Below are 17,723 nucleotides of genomic sequence, written 5' to 3' on the forward strand. Positions count from 1 at the left end.
AGTTTGTCCAATCAGCCTCACTATCACAAACCACGTGTAACCACACCAGCCCAGGACCTCCACATCTGGCCACTTCACCTGCGGGTTCGGCTGAGACCAGCCACCCGGACAGCTGAAGAAACTGTAGGTTTACACAACCAAAGAATTTCAGTCAGAAATCATCTCAGGGAAGCTCATCTGCGTGCTCGTCGTACTCACCAGGGTCTTGACCTGACTGCAGTTTGGCTTCGTAACTGAGTTCAGTGGGCAAATGCTCACCTTCGATGGCCACTGGCATGCTGGAGAAGTGTGCCCTTCACGGATGAATCCCGGTTTCAGCTCTACCGGGCAGATGGCAGACAGCGTGTATGGCGTCGTGTGGGCGAGCGTTTTGCTGATGTCAACGTTGTGAACAGAGTGTCCCATGGTGGCGGTGAGGTTATGGTATGGGCAGGCATAAGCTACGGACAACAAACACAATTGCATTTTATCTATGGCAATTTGAATGCACAGAGATACAGTGACGAGATCCTGAGGCCCATTGTCGTGCCATTCATCCCGCAATCATCTCATGTTTCAGCATGATAGTGCACGGCCCCATGTCTCAAGGGTCTGTACACAATTCCTGGAAGCTGAACATGTCCCACTTCTTCTAAGGCCTGCATACTCACCAGACGTGCCACCCATTGAACATGTTTGGGATGCTCTGGATTGTCGTATACGACAGCGTGTTCCAGTTCCCACCAATATCCAGAAACTTTGCACAGTTATTGAAGAGAAGTGGGAAAACATTCCACAGGCCACGATCAACAGTCTGATTCAACTCTATGTGAAGGAGATGTGTTTGCATGAAGCAAATGGTGGTCACACCAGATACTGACTGGTTTTCTGATCCACGCCCTACCTTGTTTTTAAGGTATCTGTGACCAACAGAGAAATCTGTATTCCTAGTCATGTGAAATCCATAGATAAGGGCCTAATTAATTTATTTCAACTGACGGATTTCCTTATATGAACTGTAACTCAGTAAAATCTTTGAAATTGTTGCATGTTGCTTTTATATTTTTCTTCAGTGTAATTTGTCAAGGTATTGTGACGTGGAAGCTATGCAGAAAATACATTGGATTTGCAAGAAGTCATCAACTGTTGTTTTGGGGGTGACATTTCAACCACAGGTTTATGTCGTCATGGTAACCCATTTTCAACATACACAAACCTCGTAGAAAATATGTTGAATTTGTACCTTTTGAAACAACATCCGATCTTCAACGTTATATCCACTATCATAAAAAAATATATAGGCTGGGTAGCATCTCCTACTGGAGAGTTAATCTATTCTGTCTATTCATCCATTTGGTCTCTCCTCCAAGGTTTTAACCATGCCCAGCTTAGATATTTGTCACTGACTTCTACCAATATGCTATTGTGACAATGATTATTGTGAGATCTCTTAATACCTAAATAGATTCACTGTTGCTATCGAAGTCATTCCAAAGGGTAGGTTTAAGAGGGCAAATTAAATGTAACCATACTTTATAAGTCCAATATGATCAATGATACTATTTGGCCTAAGGTTGAAGTCGGAGGTTTACATACACTTAGGTTGGAGTCATTAAAACTCATTTTTCAACCAATCCACAAATTTCTTGTTAACAAACTATAGTTTTGGCAAGTCAGTTACTTTCCGCATGACACAAGTAATTTCTCCAAAAATTGTTTACAGACAGATTATTTCACTTATAATTCACTGTATCACAATTCTAGTGGGTCAGAAGTTTACATACATTTAGTTGACTGTGCCTTTAAACAGTTTGGAAAATTCCAGAAAATGATGTCATGGCTTCATTAGAAGCTTCTTCATTAGAAGCTTCTGATAGGCTAATTGACATAATTTGAGTCAATTGGAGGTGTACCTGTGGATGTATTTCAAGGCCTACCTTCAAACTCAGTGCTTCTTTGCTTGACCTCATGGGAAAATCAAAAGAAATCAGCCAAGACCTCCACAAATTGTAGACCTCCACAAGTCTGGTTCATCCTTGGGAGCAATTTCCAAACGCCTGAAGGTACCACATTCATCTGTACAAACAATAGTACGCAAGTTTAAACACCATGGGACCACGCAGCCGTCATACCACTAAGGAAGGAGACGCATTCTGTCTCCTAGAGATTAACGTACTTTGGTGCGAAAAGTGCAAATCAATCCCAGAACAACAGCAAAGGACCTTGTGAAGATGCTGGAGGAAACAGGTACAAAAGTATCTATATCCACAGTAAAACAAGACCTATCTTGACATAACCTGAAAGACCGCTCAGCAAGGAAGAAGCCACTGCTCCAAAACCTCCATAAAAAAGCCAGACTACGGTTTGCAACTGCACATGGGGACAAAGATCGTACTTTTTGGAGAAATGTCCTTTGGTCTGATGAAACAGACCAGCTTTCGGGTGAAAGCCTGTGCTTTGGTACATATTACATATTAGAACTGTTTGGTCATAATGACCATCGTTATATTTGGAGGGAAAAGTGGGATGCTTGCAAGCCGAAGAACACCATCCCAACTGTGAAGCACGGGGGTGGCAGCATCATGTTGCAGGGATGCTTTGCTGCAGGAGGGACTGGTGCACTTCACAAAATAGATGGCATCATGAGGAGGAAAATTATGTGGATATATTGAAGCAACATCTCAAGATATCAGTCAGGAAGTTAAAGCTTGGTCGCGAATGGGTCTTCCAAATGGACAATGACCTCAAGCATACTTCCAAAGTTGTGGCAAAATGGCTTAAGGACAACAAAGTCAATGTATTGGAGTGGCCATCACAAACTCCTGACCACAATCCTATAGAAAATTTGTGGCAGAACTGAAAAAGCGTGTGCGAGCAAGGAGGCCTACAAATCTGACTCAATTACACCATTTCTGTCAGGAGGAATGGGCCAAAATTCACCCAACTTCTTTTGTGGGAAGCTTGTGGAAGGCTACCCGAAACATTTGACCCAAGTTAAACAATTTAAAGGCAATGCTACCAAACACTAAATGAGTGTATGTTAACCTCTGACCCACTGGGAATGTGATGAAAGAAATAAAAGCTGAAATAAATCCTTCTCTCTGCTATTATTCTGACATTTCACATTCTTAAAATAAAGTGGTGATCCAAACTGATCTAAGACAGGGAATTTTGACTAGGATTAAATGTCAGGAATTGTGAAAAACTGAGTTTAAATGTATTTGGCGAAGGTGTATGTAAACTTCCGACTTCAACTGTATATCTAGTATTTGTGAAGTCATCAACAATTCAAAGCAGGGTTCAACTTGAAATAGACAATACATATAGGGCTATAGGGTTTCAAGCTTTAGTTACGTCTCCATCTCAACCAACAAAATCCAAGTTATAGAATGAATCAAATCAAACTTCACTTAAACTCGTATCACTGAAGATACACGTTCAAATTTGAGGGGCGTTTCTGATTGAGCCGACATACGCAGGGTTCACCGTGAACGTCGTCTCCGCAACTGCGGGAACATTGCCTTTAACTGACATACGCAGAGTTCACCGTGAATGTCGTCTCCGCAACTGCGGGAACATTGCCTTTAACTGACATACGCAGAGTTCACCGTGAATGTCGTCTCCGCAACTGCGGGAACATTGCCTTTAACTGACATACGCAGAGTTCACCGTGAATGTCGTCTCCGCAACTGCGGGAACATTGCCTTTAACTGACATACGCAGAGTTCACCGTGAATGTCGTCTCCGCAACTGCGGGAACATTGCCTTTAACTGACATACGCAGAGTTCACCGTGAATGTCGTCTCCGCAACTGCGGGAACATTGCCTTTAACTGTCAATCGCGCAATAAAGTGGATTTTCTGCGCTACCGATTGAATAGAGCCCTAAGTCAGTGGCACAAAATATATATCTTCTTCAAATGTTGATATTTGGTTGAATTGACAACCAAACACAATTCAACATCACTTTTGCAATACAGTGCATAGCCTAATAGCACCTCGATAAGTTAACAGTTTATATGTTGGATTCACGTCTCTAACTAAACCAACAACAGGACTAAGCCAGTGTCTCAGGTGAAACTATCCAAGCATTAGATCTTCTTCAAATGTGGATTTGGTTGCGTTATCAACCAAACATAATTCAATATGACTTTTGTAATACAGTTAAGGCTATCTTACAAACTTATGTTACACATTTTAAAGTTGAATAAATACTGTAAACACTTCCATGGCCACATTTTGAGTGTACTGTAACTATGTATGTCTTCTTATGTAATCACAGAAAGTGTTGATGTTCAAGATAGCATGCAAAGGTCTGTGGAGATCTTCACAATTGCCAGAATCATGAACAGCATTGATCACTTGCACTTTTGTACTTTTAATGTAATCTCAACCACAATCCAGGCCATTTGGTTCGGCTATTAGATGAAGCAAACCGATAACACATTAAGCTGTTGTATAAAATGCAGAATATCTGACATTGTGTTCCCATTTGAACTTTGTTGTGCTTCTAAATGGTTTTAAAGCGCAGTACTAACACATTGGGAATTCCAAAAACTTCTGGCTGTCTTTTTGAGTGTGTAAATAAAGGTTGAAATCTCATTGATCAAAATCTCAAACAAAAAATATTACCCAAATGTTCATGTTGAAATGACTGGGTGTACCAAGTGGGGAGTGCTTGTCAATTCCCATATCGTCACTCGCCGCTGCTGACAACTTTGGCGCATACACCGTGTATCTCAGCTAATTTCAATGCATTTGATTATTGATTTCTCCTGTATTGATTTGAAGCTGTCAGGTGGGAACAGACTTTGTATTTCTCCCAGCTTGTGTTGCCGTCACAGCATCATCACCATCTCTTCACACGCGGGCCGGTGACCCCGAGGAAGACATCTGAGAGATGGGGAACATGCGAAAACAGCTTTGGTTTACTTGTCAATACTGGAGTAGAGCGCTAACCTGAGGAGAGCCTTGTGCAGGTAGAAACCAGGCTGTGTTCCAACACCGTGTATTGATGACAGGCAATCGTTCAGGGCTACAGTGGCAAGATCTGTCCAAACAATTCCTCTGCAGAGAGGTTAAGTGACATCGATCCAGGATTCCGCTCATATTTCATCCCAGAGACCAATATTCTTAATTGACATGGATCTGCTGTTATGGATTACGCTCGAAGAAAAAGAGTGAGAGTGGAAGAAAAAAATACATGCACCTGCCCCACAAGTCAAGGTCACAACTCCTTGTTTGATTCCCCTCTCCTTGTTAGTGTTAATCAAATCCTATGTTTTATAATGAAAATAATGCAAATTTTCCATTTTAATTCCACTGATCAAATAGCCCTCTACAGCAATTGTCTTTTCATTAAAGAAATCACTGATCATTAATTAAGCATTTTGACTACTTTACATAAAGCTTTAAGTGAGGAAGGGCAATCAGAAGCAGATCAAACGACCTGTCTCTAATTGAAGTGCAAAGCACCCCCTCTTCCCTCCTCCTCGTCCTTCCAGTAAGGCTCTCTGACGGAAAGTCGAGAGGACTCCTCCAGGGCTCCTTCGCTCCTCACACCATGGGACTATAGCTGGCCGCTCTCCATCGGTCTCTCTTTGCTTCGTCCTCCCAAAAGGTTCTCACTCAACGAGCTAGAAGAAATACGCTTTAGTGCGGCACTCACTCACACAGGGAGAATCGTTTCTTTGGAGGTGTGCGTGTTGTTTCAACCGCAGACAGACCCCAGCAAGCAGTGAAACAGAGGACACAGAAAACTTCAACCAAACACCTCTGAATCTAGAACTTTATTACTAAAAAACAAACAGAAAAACAAAAAACAAATCTACCACGATGTCCAGAAGTATGTTTTATTGTTTTTGTGTTATGTGCAAGGCTGTGATGTGATACTATTATCATTAAAACAAGGTCAACAATTTTAGATAGCTGCCTGGTTGTGATCATGGTAATAATGAAATTCCCAAAATTCTTTAAAAATATATTTAAATTGGCAGCTTTTTTAAACCAGCAAGTGTAACTTTTTACCAGTGTCGTATCTACATGCATGCTTGCATCGGATGTGCATTGGGGTATTTCATTTTACTTTCGTTTTTTTTTTCTCACTAAAAATGTATCCACTTCATTACGATGTCAGAATAGCAAACGCTAAAGCATTTTTTTTTTACATGTCTAAAAACGAAGGGGGGATAAACAGAACAGGGCTTACTGTAATACTGTATTTATAACAGCAATAGAACCTTTGAACTGAACACAGCAACAGAGAAACCTTTACAGGAGGAAGGGCTCTATAGGATAGAACTCAATATCTCTTTCTTTGTATCCAGACTGAGCTTTGAGTAAAACACACTTAAAATAAACACTGGAACAATGCAGTTCAGGGAGCGGACACATTTCTAAGTCAACAGACAGTAGTGACATTTTTCAACAATACCCCCCCCCCCCCTCCCCCATCCACCCCGGACAAAAAGAGGGGAAAAGCGTAGAAATTCAGAAACCATTTGACTCCCTTTAACTTGATGATGAACAGGGGATAGAAGAAGAGAAGCACATTTTTGTCTTGAATTTGACATTTCATATCCTCCTTCAGACTTTTGAGCTTTAGGAAGATATGATCCTATATATGCGCTGCAAGACTTGTGCTATTGGGGCATCGGAGGAATCAACAACTAATAACGAGAATAATAATAAGAGCGAGAATAATTAATAACAATAATAATAACGAGAGGAAAATCGGCTTGGAGAGAAATAGGATAGAGAAGGAGGATAGGCTTCTGTATGTGCTTCACAGGGAGTAGAGAGAAATCCAAGACAGTTTTATTTTCAATGGTCCTTACTTTTTTTCTCTCAAAGAGGGTAGAACAAAAGTAGTCAAAACAAGTAAAATAGAGGGATTTTTTTTACAAGTAGCTGAAGTGGGATGATGGGGCAGCAATAAGCAGCACTCCAGTGTTGCCTCTCACCCCACCACACCCTCTCTGCAGTCCTGTACATGAGTTTCAGGGGATGGTTTTGGGGATCCATTCCTCCCTCCAGTCATCCCTCTTCTCCACTCGTCCTCTCCCAGCCAAGGGCTCTGTCTCTGGGGAAGCCTGCAGCGACAGCCCTGGGCCAGGTCTAGAGAAGCTGGAGGTCTCTCTCAGTACATTATTGGAGGCTTGGTGTAGGGTCTGTTCTCTGTTACGGAAACAAAGAAACATCAGTTAATCAAGTGCTCCATCCACCCATCTTTACTCAGTGTCATACCGCCGCTTTATCGCTAATCTCAAGCTATGCTACACCTTTTGCCATGAGGCGGAGAGAAAATGTTGTTGTTTTAAAGCTAATATCGTGCAATTCTACACATTTTGACATAACCCAAAACACAACCAAAACAATCTGCAAATGCAACCAACAAGTTTGTATAGTCACAAGCTTGATGTAGTCAATAACTAAACTTTTGACTACTTTAATACACTATAAACTTATTAAAATGGGGGGTGGGGGATAGATACAGTACATAAAGTGCTTTCATTTCTAAACAGTAAAATGGATATGTATGAAAACACACTCAAATAAAAGCTGACATTCTGTAGTGTTATCTCATATGAAACATTTCATATCAATTCCAAAATGTCGGAGTATAAACCCAAATGTACAACTTTTAACTTCAGTGTTCAAATAAATACAGCGGGGAGTGTAAATAAAGATGCTTCTCGAGGAAAGTTGTTTACTCTCCAGAGTGTGTATATATTTCAAATCATGTGAAACTGAGTTTGTGATTTCTCAACTTTTCCACATGCACGAGAACAAAAGTTCAAGAGCGACCAATGGATTTAGTATCTCCTTTAATCAAATGTGCATCAGGAATAATATGGGTGATTAATCATTTAGTGTTAGTTGTCAACAGGAGGGGACAGCTGAAAGAAAAACAGCTGGATAACAAAGTGACTGGAGTCAGCAGCTGCATGTTAATCTCTACATGGTAGTAAGCCACCGTCAGCTCCTCTCACTGGAGACAGAGAGAGAGAGACAGAACGGGCAATCATTGTGCTGTGCTAAGGAGAGTGGTTCTGCATGTTTGAAATGGGTTCTGGAAAAATAGAAAATATGACGGAACATCATCAAGACAGGGGGGGGAAGCAACGTTCGGTGGTGTTGGAGGACGAGGCCCAGAAAGAGAGAAAAGGATGGTGATGTGCTGTCTGTACTGTCAAGACGAGAAGAGAAGAGAAACCCTTCCTGGTTCTCTAATTATATTCCAATGTCAATATGTACGGTCAAGATGTGACATTCGTTCTATCTGCTATGTTTAACCCTTCCCAGGGCAGTGTGAATAGAATAGACGTGTGGTTTGTGTATGTTGCAACACCTCTGGGAGCCCTCCTCGGCAGCTCAATCCATATTTAACACGGCTCTGGCCCTCTGGCCCCATTCTTTTCTGCATAGACTGCAAACTGGCTAATTACAACAGATCTGGGACTGCCATAAAGCTTCACCTGGATAGTTCCTGCTTGCTCTTTTTTCATTGGGTTGCCAATTAGTGAGTTGCAAACTTTGGAAATGAACGGTACCTAAGGGTCTCATTTGCTGTATGTACAGCACGTGTTTGGAACTAAAGCAGGTTATGAGATTTCGAGTTATTTGGGGGTAGATTATTCATGTAGCTGAAGATGCTGAGCCGTTTGTTTAAGGAACAAGTGGTTGTGATAGGAGCCAGAGTGAAGCCAGGAGTGTGTTGGTGTAATAACACCTTGAGTGTTGAGGTCCTCATCTATCCTTTCTGGGTCCTTGCCTTTGATTACTTTCTCCTGCCCCCCCCCCCCCCCCCCCCTTCTCACCCCCCTCTCTCTTACTCTCCCCCTCTTCTCTTAATCGGCTTGCAAAATGATGTCACCTCCTTTTGTATTCAGCAGTTTCTGTTACCTCCACTCATCTTGATTAATAAAACAGACGCAGGTCGGCGTAATAGGCCGTAACACACAGAGGAACCTGAGAAAGCGTAAAAAGCTTTTAGGCCCAGAAGTGGGATCTCAGCAAGGACAATCAAACCTAATGAAATCAGTTGTCAGTGCTAAGCTTGCAAAACTGTGAAGTCCAACTTGGGAGTGAAGCGAGGTGTAATTAGATTTCTCCCAGTGTAATGGATAAATGCGGTGGGCTGTGGGGGTGGAGGGGCCGGACAACACACTCCTGACTGGAGCTCTTAAACCCCTGTGAGAGAGAGTCAGTCGGCTCCCTGTCCCCAAACAGCCAGGAGCTCCAGGAGAGGCCCCATGCGCCCAGCCACAGCATCCCCACAGACAGACACCTTTGCTGGGCATGGCGGTAGTGGGGCGATGGACAGCCTGGTGGACTGGGACTGGACGAACACACCACATCAGCATGGGATTCCAAGCTGGCACAGTTGAAACAGAGCTTATTTTAATAGCACTGTAACTCAGATTGATTGCTACATAGTGAACGTAATCACTGATAGGTAGGAGGGGGATAAGATCTAACGATGCTTTCATAATGGTAGCTCAGATCTAATCAGCCAGTCGTGATGAGTCTTGAATGTAATATTACTGAGATAATTATCCTTTAAAACTTTGGCCAAAGGAAAGACCTTCAACGCAAACAGAAGAAGCATAGGAATAGGATAGATGTGCCCGACCCGTTTTAAGCAGTAACACAGGAATTCATGGTTTTGGGGAAAAGGTCCTCAAATGTAATTGAAAACTCCTGTTGCTGCCTGTTGCTGTCGGACGGTGCCCGACCGCTCCAGAGCATGACCGAAGGTAGGGAATGATTATAGTGTGACAGTGTCACCCACGGCTCTCTCTCTCTTCCTGTGCCCTGCGGAGGGCAGTGGAGCGCGAGGGAAGGTGCTCCGTCTGTCCCTCACATGGCCGTCGGCAGTTCTCCCTGCTGCCCTAAAGGTCAGGAACGCCATGACCCCATAATCCCCTTCTCCACACTGTCATTAGTAACGGACAAATACGTGGATTTACAAGGCTGAATGTCAGATAATTATGTGTTTTGCGATAGAAAAACACTACAGTAAGTGGGATTAGCAATGACATCCTAAAGTGCTTGCTACACATAGCCAGCCTTGAAACATGTCTGCGAGCCAGTACGTCTGCGTCCTTGACGTTATGGTTAGGACTTGAGGTTTTAGCCCTGAGAGGGGTTCCATACCTCGGTAATCCTGACCAAGACCACAGATTTAAACTCACCTACAGACGACCCCCTCACACTGATAATGAACCCTGTCCTTAGAAAAGCAACCCCCCCCCCCCCCCCCCGAGCGGAGTAGCCTATTGATACGAGGAGAGGAGGGCCTTAACATTCCGCTGCGTGGCGATGCTGTCAGAAGCAAGAAAAATGGAGAGCCCTTTATTTGCAGACTGTGAAATTGGCTCTGAGAAAAACAATCTCCACCTTCTCATCTCCACTGAAACACTTTGCAGCACACTCACCGGATGTTCCGTAAACATATGTATTTATTCACCTATCGCAGCCCACATTTCAATAAGACGTACGGCAGAGTGTCTTTAATTCGCCTTCAGACATGTTGATAATAGGTTCCATTTATCAAACAGAACTTCAGCTGCGTTTCAGGGGGATCGGATGGGAGGGCGGAGGTGGAGAGGCAGGGGGTTCTACAAACAAAACTCGGAGAGAATGGAAGCGTGAAACGCATATGCAACAACATCAGTTTGTAATCTTATTCCGAGGGGTGGGAGTCTTCAAAGAGGCCCAGGCGGAGAGCGGAGTGCTGACGGAGAGAGAGAGAGAGAGAGAGAGAGTCTCTCTGGTTTGTGTTTGCTGTTGTGTCACAAGGTACTGTGAAGAGGCACTAAGGCCCACGTGTGGAGCATGTGGAGGCCACAACGTCCCCCAACCTCATCAATCCCCTAACGTTGACCTCCATATGTGAGCGTACTTTCCGACATTAACAAGTTCATCTGAACGGTACTTTGTGGCGCACATATTGTGGTTTTATGACTATATTAGGAAATAGAGAGATATACCAAGCCCCTGTTCCTTCACCATGCTACCTCGCCCCCTAGCTCTGGTTATATCCATGTATGAATATCTTCCATCCGGGTTCTAACGTGATGCTCCCAGAGGAGTGCACCGCCAACTGCACCGAGTCACCTTTTACTTGTAAAAATGTCCATTCTTTCATGCTTACCGTACCTATGTTTGTCTTGTGTAACTGCTTTTCCATGAGTGCTGGAAATCGCTCTTTTTCTTATATGATATGTGACGTCTGTCAAATTGCGCCCCGTAATCCACTGTTTTAAAATGGAGTATGAAGTAGGAGATGTCAAACGTGCACTACCACTCGGTCACTTTATAAATATGCATTCTTTAATGCTTACCTGTGCTTGTCCTGATTGCGTCCCCTGCCAAAACCCCCAAAAATTGTCCGTGAAATGACAGGCTGCTCTTTCTCCATTCACAAACAACGTTGCGTAAAATGCTACTTTTATTATTCTTTTAAACGAAGGATATCAGCACCCAAAGGAAAGCTCTCAGTTACACAGGACAAACATAGGTACAAGGTAAGCATTAAAGAATGGACATTTTTACAAGTGTCGACTGATAGTGACTTGATGTAGTTGGCGGTACACACTTCTGGGAGCATCACAACTTAACTCCTTCGATGACATTATACACTGAGTGTACAAAACATTAGGGACACCTTCCTAACATTGAGTTGCACTCCACTTTTGCCCTCAGAACAGCCTCAATTCGTCGGGGCATGGACTCTACAAGGTGTCGAAAGTGTTCCACATGGATACTGGCTCATGTTGACTCCAATGCTTCCCTCAGTTGTGTCAAATTGGCTGGATTTCCTTTGGGTGGTTGACCATCCTTAATACACACAGGAAGCTATTCAGTGTGAAAGACCCAGCAGCGTTGCAGTTCTTGACACACTCAAACCGGTGCGCGGGGCACTTACTACCATAACCTGTTCAAAGGCACTTAAATATTGTGTCTTGCCCATTCACCATCTGAACGCCACACATACACATTCCATGTCTCAAAAAAATCTGTATTTATTTAACCTGCCTCCTCCCCTTCATCTACACTGACCGAAGTGGATTTAACAAATGACATCAACAAGGGGTCATAGCTTTCACCTGGATTCACCTGGTCAGACTATGTCATGGAAAAGAGCAGATGTTCCTAATGTTTAGTACACTCAGGTGTATCAAACACAGGAGTTAAGTCATGGCTACCTGACCCCCCCCCCCCCCCCAGATCCCAGAGACTGAGAGGGAGCTTGAACCAGGGGCGTGCTAATGCTTACCCTGTACAGCCGAGTTCTCCTGTTGGCTGCCGTTACGCTCCGGCTCAACCTCTGGTATCACTGCCTCTGAAATGGAACACAACTGTCAGTTAGGCCCGCTACATTTCACCTATCTAGCCTACATCTCACCTATCTAGACAGTCTCCGGTGTAAGAACATATACCAGGTGGAGGAGAAATTCTATCCAAGAGACAAATTATGTTTTAAGTGGGGTGGGGGGGGGCTATCTGAGATCGTACGGAAACGGGGATTAGATTCAGATAGGTTTTCTGCAAATAGCACGAGAAGTAGCCTGATTGTTCACACAATAATGTATTAGCCCCAACAACGTCAGATGAAAGAAAACCCAATGCATTTCTTCTAATAAATGCATGTTTAATCAGCCTTGGAAATAATTGCTCTGCCCTCTGAAATGTTTGCAGATGTGTGCCGTGCTCTTGATTCCGTCCCCCCCCCTCCCCTTCACTGCTCCTGGTACGATATTCAGAAATAAACAACTGAAAATGAGGAGCTATCAAAACAATTTGCCGTTTTAAGCGTTTGCATTTACAGCGTTTATGATAAGTATCTGTATCCATTTCCTCCCAGGGTAACAATGCTAATACGCTGGAAGTGATAAGCGCCAGGACCGCTGCCCTGAATGAAAATATCTGCGTTGCTTTACAGAGAAGAATGAGGAAGGGCAGGGGGAAAGAACTTAAGAACGGGATGAGAAAGAGTGAAGAAATATGATAAAACTAGATGAGAGGAGAGTTAAAGAGGAGGAGGAGGAGGAGAGGGGAGTATGGAGGAGAGGAGCAGGAGAGGCGAGTATTGAGGCCTACCGTTGAGACTCATGCAGAGGTTCTCTGGGGAGGTGGCCGTTTTGAGGGCCTGCTCCACCTGCTCACGACGCTTGGACTCAAACTCCAGAGCCTCCTGCAGTTTCCTCTTAGCCTTCTTCTCCTTCTTCAGGCGCTTCTGGATGGTGGCTGCACAGGGACAGAGGGACGGAGAGGGGGAAGATAGCCAGTGAGTTGACAGGCTCACCTCGACTGAGACAAACTGAAAAAAAAACGTTGCATCGGTGAATCCTTAGTGCTGCCTCCCAGTACTACAACAGCTAGCCTGGCTGCGCCAGCCCAGCTCAGCCAAGCCCAGAGCTGGCCGCTAGGCTGTCTCCAGTTGGCAGCTCTTGGGGGTGCCGATTCTCCCCAAATTAACAGCCAAATAAAAAGCGTGTTCCCAGTAAAGAGGAACCAACGGCACCATGCAGAAGCACCAGCTCTGCCCTGTCTAACTCAGAGCTGCTAACACCTCTAATTACACACAGCTGATTGGACAAATCATCACTTTACTGCCTCTCTATTAAAATACACATTTGAATAACAGGCAATGAAATAACAGCCATAGTTAATAGATAATCAGTGTCTGTACATATTGTTGGAGCTGTTACCGAGACGACTAATTGCCTTAATTTCTTGGCCGGGGTTGAAGATGCACAACTCAAATCTAAATCAGACACGGATGTGTGCCAAGTCCAGTATAGATGCAAGCACATATTCCTTTGACTGGATTTTGATTTACTGTATGTATATATTCATATATTCATTCCCACTGCCAGGTCTCTTTCTCTCACTCAATTCAATGGGGCTTTATTGGCATGGGAAACGTGTTTACATTTGCCAAAGCATGTGAGAAAGAAAAAAAAACAATAGGCAAAAGTGAGAAGACACGAAACAACATTTACGACAGACTACCAGACAATGAACCGTAAACAAAGGTTTAAAAACGATAAAGACATTTCAAGTGTTATATTATCAGCTATGCACAGTGTTTTAGCAATGTGCAAATACTTGTGGTACGAATAGTAGCGGAGGATAAATAAACAGATAAGTTTTATGTTTGTGTTCCACTGGTCGCCCTTTTCTCATGGCAACGGGCAACAAATCTTTCCGGCTGTGACGGCACACTGCGGTATTTCGCCTGACAGATATGGGAGTCTATCAATGTTTGATTTGTTTTCAAATTCTTCGTGGGTCTGTGTGATCTGGGGTAAATATGTGTCTCTAATGTGGCCATACATTTGGCAGGAGGTTAGGAAGTGCATCTCAGTTTCCACCTCGTTTTGTGGTCAGTGTGAACATAGCCTGTCTTCTCTCGAGAGCCAGGTCTGCCTATGGTGGCCTCCCTCAATAGCAAGGCTATGCTCACTGAGTCTGTACATAGTTAAGGATTTTCATAATTTTTGGTTCAGTCACAGTGTTCAGAAATGAGTCCACTGTGTACTCTCTGTTTAGGGCCAGAAAGCATTCCAATTTGCTATGTTTTTTTGGTTGACTCTTTCCAGTCTGTCAAATACTGTAGTTCTCTTGAATCTTTCTCAAAATTTGGTTGGGTCTAATGGTGTTGCTGTCCTGTGGTTCTGTTTGTGTTTGTGAACAAAGCCCCAGAACCAGCATGCTGAAGCTACTCTTCACTAGGTTAATCTCTCTGTAGGTGAGGGCTTTGTGGTGGAATGTGTGGGCATGGCTTCCTTTGAGGTGGTTGTAGAATTGAACAGCTCTTTTCTGGATGTTGATGCCTAGTATAGTGATAACTAGCGGGTGAAGTCCTCCTTCTGCTCTGCGGGCATTGATTGGGGTTTTGCGTTGTACACAAAGTATATTTTTTCTGAATTTTGCAATTGAGTGGTTTTCCCATTCTGTGAATTCTTGGTTGGTGAGTGGACCCCAGACCTCACAACCATAAGGGGCAATGGGTTCTATAACTGATTGTTCTATAAAGTATTTTTAGTCAGATCTTAATTGGTATGTTGAGTTTTATGTTCCTTTTGATGGCGTAGAAGGCCCTTCTTGCCTTGTCTCTTAGTTCATTCACAGCTTTGTGGAATTTACCTGTGGTGTTGATCTTTAGGCCGAGGTAGGTATCATTATTTGTGCCCTCTAGGGCAACGGTGTCTGGATGGAATTATCATTTTTTAAATCTGGGCTTCTGGACCTTTTTTGGAACACCTGACAGCAACTGTGCAGAAGATCTAGGTGCTGCCCCTCTTTGGTTTGGTGACATAAGCACCAAATCATCTGCAAACGGTAGACATTTGATTTCCGAGGCCAGAAGGGTGAGGCCGGGTGCTGAAGACTGTTCTAGTGTTCTAGTGTCCTCGCCAATTCATTGATACGTATTCATTGCTACACGGTATATGCTCTCTCTCTCTCTCTCTCTCTCTCTCTCTCTCTCTCTCTCTCTCTCGACTCTCGCTCTCTCTCTCTCTCTCTCTCTCTCTCTCGCTCTCTCTCTCTCTCTCTCTCTCTCTCTCTCTCTCTCTCTCTCTCTCTCTCTCTCTCTCTCTCTCTCTCTCTCTCTCTCTTCTCTCTCTCTCTCTCTCTCTCCTCTCTCTCTCTCCTCTCTCTCTCTCTCTCTCTCTCTCTCTCTCTCTCTCTCTCTCTCTCTCTCTCTCTCTCTCTCTCTCTCTCTCTCTCTCTCTCTCTCTCTCTCTCTCTCTCTCTCTCTCTTACCTCGGCTGTGCAGTTCGGAGGTGAGCTGTCTCTCCAGGCTCTCTCTCATCTCTCTCTCCCTGTAGAGTTCCATCTTGAGCTCCTTCCTCTCCTGCTGGACTTGTTTCTCCTGCACACGGGCATTGTCCACCGCTACCTTCAGCAGGCCCTGCGCCGCCCGAGGGGACAGAGAAAGAAGCGCAGCACTTTAACCTTCAACTCCACCGCTAACCACCAGAGCACCATAACACACACACGCACGCACACACAAGCACAGAACACCCCACAGCAGCACCCACTCCCACCAGTGCCACTATATTCCATGACATAAAGAGTGCGTCTCTACCTGGATGTTGGTGAGCAGAGTCTCCACAGAGTTGAGTCCGTCGGCGAAGAGGAAGGGGGCAGGGAAGCCTGGAGGCAGGGTCTGTCCTCCCAGGGGCATCTTCTCAAAGCCTGGCTTCATCATGGGCAAGGCCAGCTGCCCTTCTTCTGCTTAACACGACACACAACAGACCTGGGCTTACAACCAGCTTTATCACACGTCACGGGGCTGTTCAAACAAAACGGATGCACAAACACACATTCCCTCGCATTCACAGGACCATATGAACCGTTTAATAAAGCTAAAAGCATTGCTGATGGGAGACAGTGGAAGCAGCAGAGAGGGAAGCAGCGTGCGGTGGTGTGTGAGGAGGACGCCTGTATGTCCTGCACAGCCTCTCTCTGAAGAGTGGTTCATCTATAAGGAGCAGAGCTCAAACCCCAGATCAGAGCAGAGTATCACCGCGGAGACAGCTACCGAACAGCAAAGAGCATCATATTTTACCTTCCCACAGCCCTCTCTATCCTCCCACCCTCTCCTTCCATCCATCCCTCCCTCCCCCACCCACAGAGGGAACGACAGGCCCGGGGTCCAGGGGAAAATAGATAGAAGCCTGAGAGTGGCTCGAGCCATGATTCACCCGGATAATCTGGCTCGGCGAGATGACACCAGCCATCCCGGCTTCCCGGGGCAAGACAAATAGGACAGCCAGGGTGGGAATTGTGATGACAGTGTATCACGGGTCACATCGATTTCCCGCTGCGCTCCCAGGCTGGCCAGATAACCCTGCACTCCATTCTGCCCATTGTTCATATTCCACCTGTCCCACAAGCAATAAATTTCCCCCTGTACTGGAAAGGGCATTAAAGTAAAGAGAGGGAGAGGGAACGAGAGAGGTGGAGAGAGAGAGAGAGGTGGGAAAAAAGAGAAGAAGAACCCCCCCCCGCCCCACCCCCAACGGTTTGACAGTCTGTGATTAAGTTTTTCGTACCGACTGAAAGTGGTTCGCAGATCAAGGTCACACAGATATAGTGTGAAGCAGAGAGGATTTTGTGTGTGTGTGTGTGTGTGTGTGTTTGTGTGTGTGTGTTAAGAGAGACAGAGATAGAGAGTGATAGGGAAAGAAAGGGGGAAGAGAGAGGAGAAAAACAGTGAGAGAGGTGCGAGGTGAATCCTTAGATAAACAGAGAATCAGTGGGAAGATTTTCAGAGTTCAGAAAATGGCATCTGCCAGACAGAGCATCAGTTCCCATCTTTGGCTTTTGTAATGGATCTGGTCAAAGGCTCTGTCTCCCCCCTCCCCTGCCTCCTCACCCCTTCTCACCCCTCCTCACCCCCACACCTGGCCCTCTATAGGACTGCTTAGCAACTCATCTGCACCCCTGTCACAGAGCCTATCTGGTCCCTTGCATTAATAGAAAACTCCACCCCAAAACTACTGTGTCTTTTGGTATTGCTTTCAGTAGTCCATTGCTGATATAATCCCAAAGTGTTTTGCATGTCAGCAATCATACATAAATCTGACCAGATGTCTTTATTTTGAAAGTTACATATCTTGAAAACTTGATTGCTGACATGCAAAACATTAATTGGGTTACTCCTAAAAGCAGCTCTGTACTCTACTGTGCGCCCCACTCACCTCTGCCCCTCCCTCCCTCCCT

The 17,723-nt window shown here is 44.6% G+C and overlaps 2 protein-coding genes across 3 annotated transcripts in view; one reads left to right on the forward strand and one right to left on the reverse strand.

Annotated features, from left to right (window-relative positions):
- Positions 1-5,754: 5,754 nt before the first annotated feature.
- LOC129869099 (dachshund homolog 2-like) lies at positions 5,755-16,232 on the reverse strand (the record flags this gene model as incomplete). 2 transcript variants are annotated; one of them, XM_055943605.1, is given in 5 exon segments in its annotated part: positions 5,755-7,154; positions 12,262-12,327; positions 13,086-13,232; positions 15,759-15,906; positions 16,084-16,232. In XM_055943605.1, coding segments are annotated over 5 exon segments (548 nt in total), but the record flags the coding sequence as incomplete, so codon positions are not given.
- A 492-nt stretch (positions 16,233-16,724) lies between these two features.
- LOC129867882 (axin interactor, dorsalization-associated protein-like) overlaps positions 16,725-17,723 on the forward strand; it is a 16,003-nt gene continuing 15,004 nt past the window's right edge. Inside the window, exon 1 of the mRNA XM_055941351.1 lies at positions 16,725-16,775. Coding sequence (XP_055797326.1) covers positions 16,725-16,775 — 51 coding nt within the window. The remainder of the gene's footprint in view (positions 16,776-17,723) is intronic.

Source organism: Salvelinus fontinalis, chromosome 13 (assembly GCF_029448725.1).
Source record: "Salvelinus fontinalis isolate EN_2023a chromosome 13, ASM2944872v1, whole genome shotgun sequence".
Lineage (NCBI taxonomy): Eukaryota > Metazoa > Chordata > Actinopteri > Salmoniformes > Salmonidae > Salvelinus > Salvelinus fontinalis.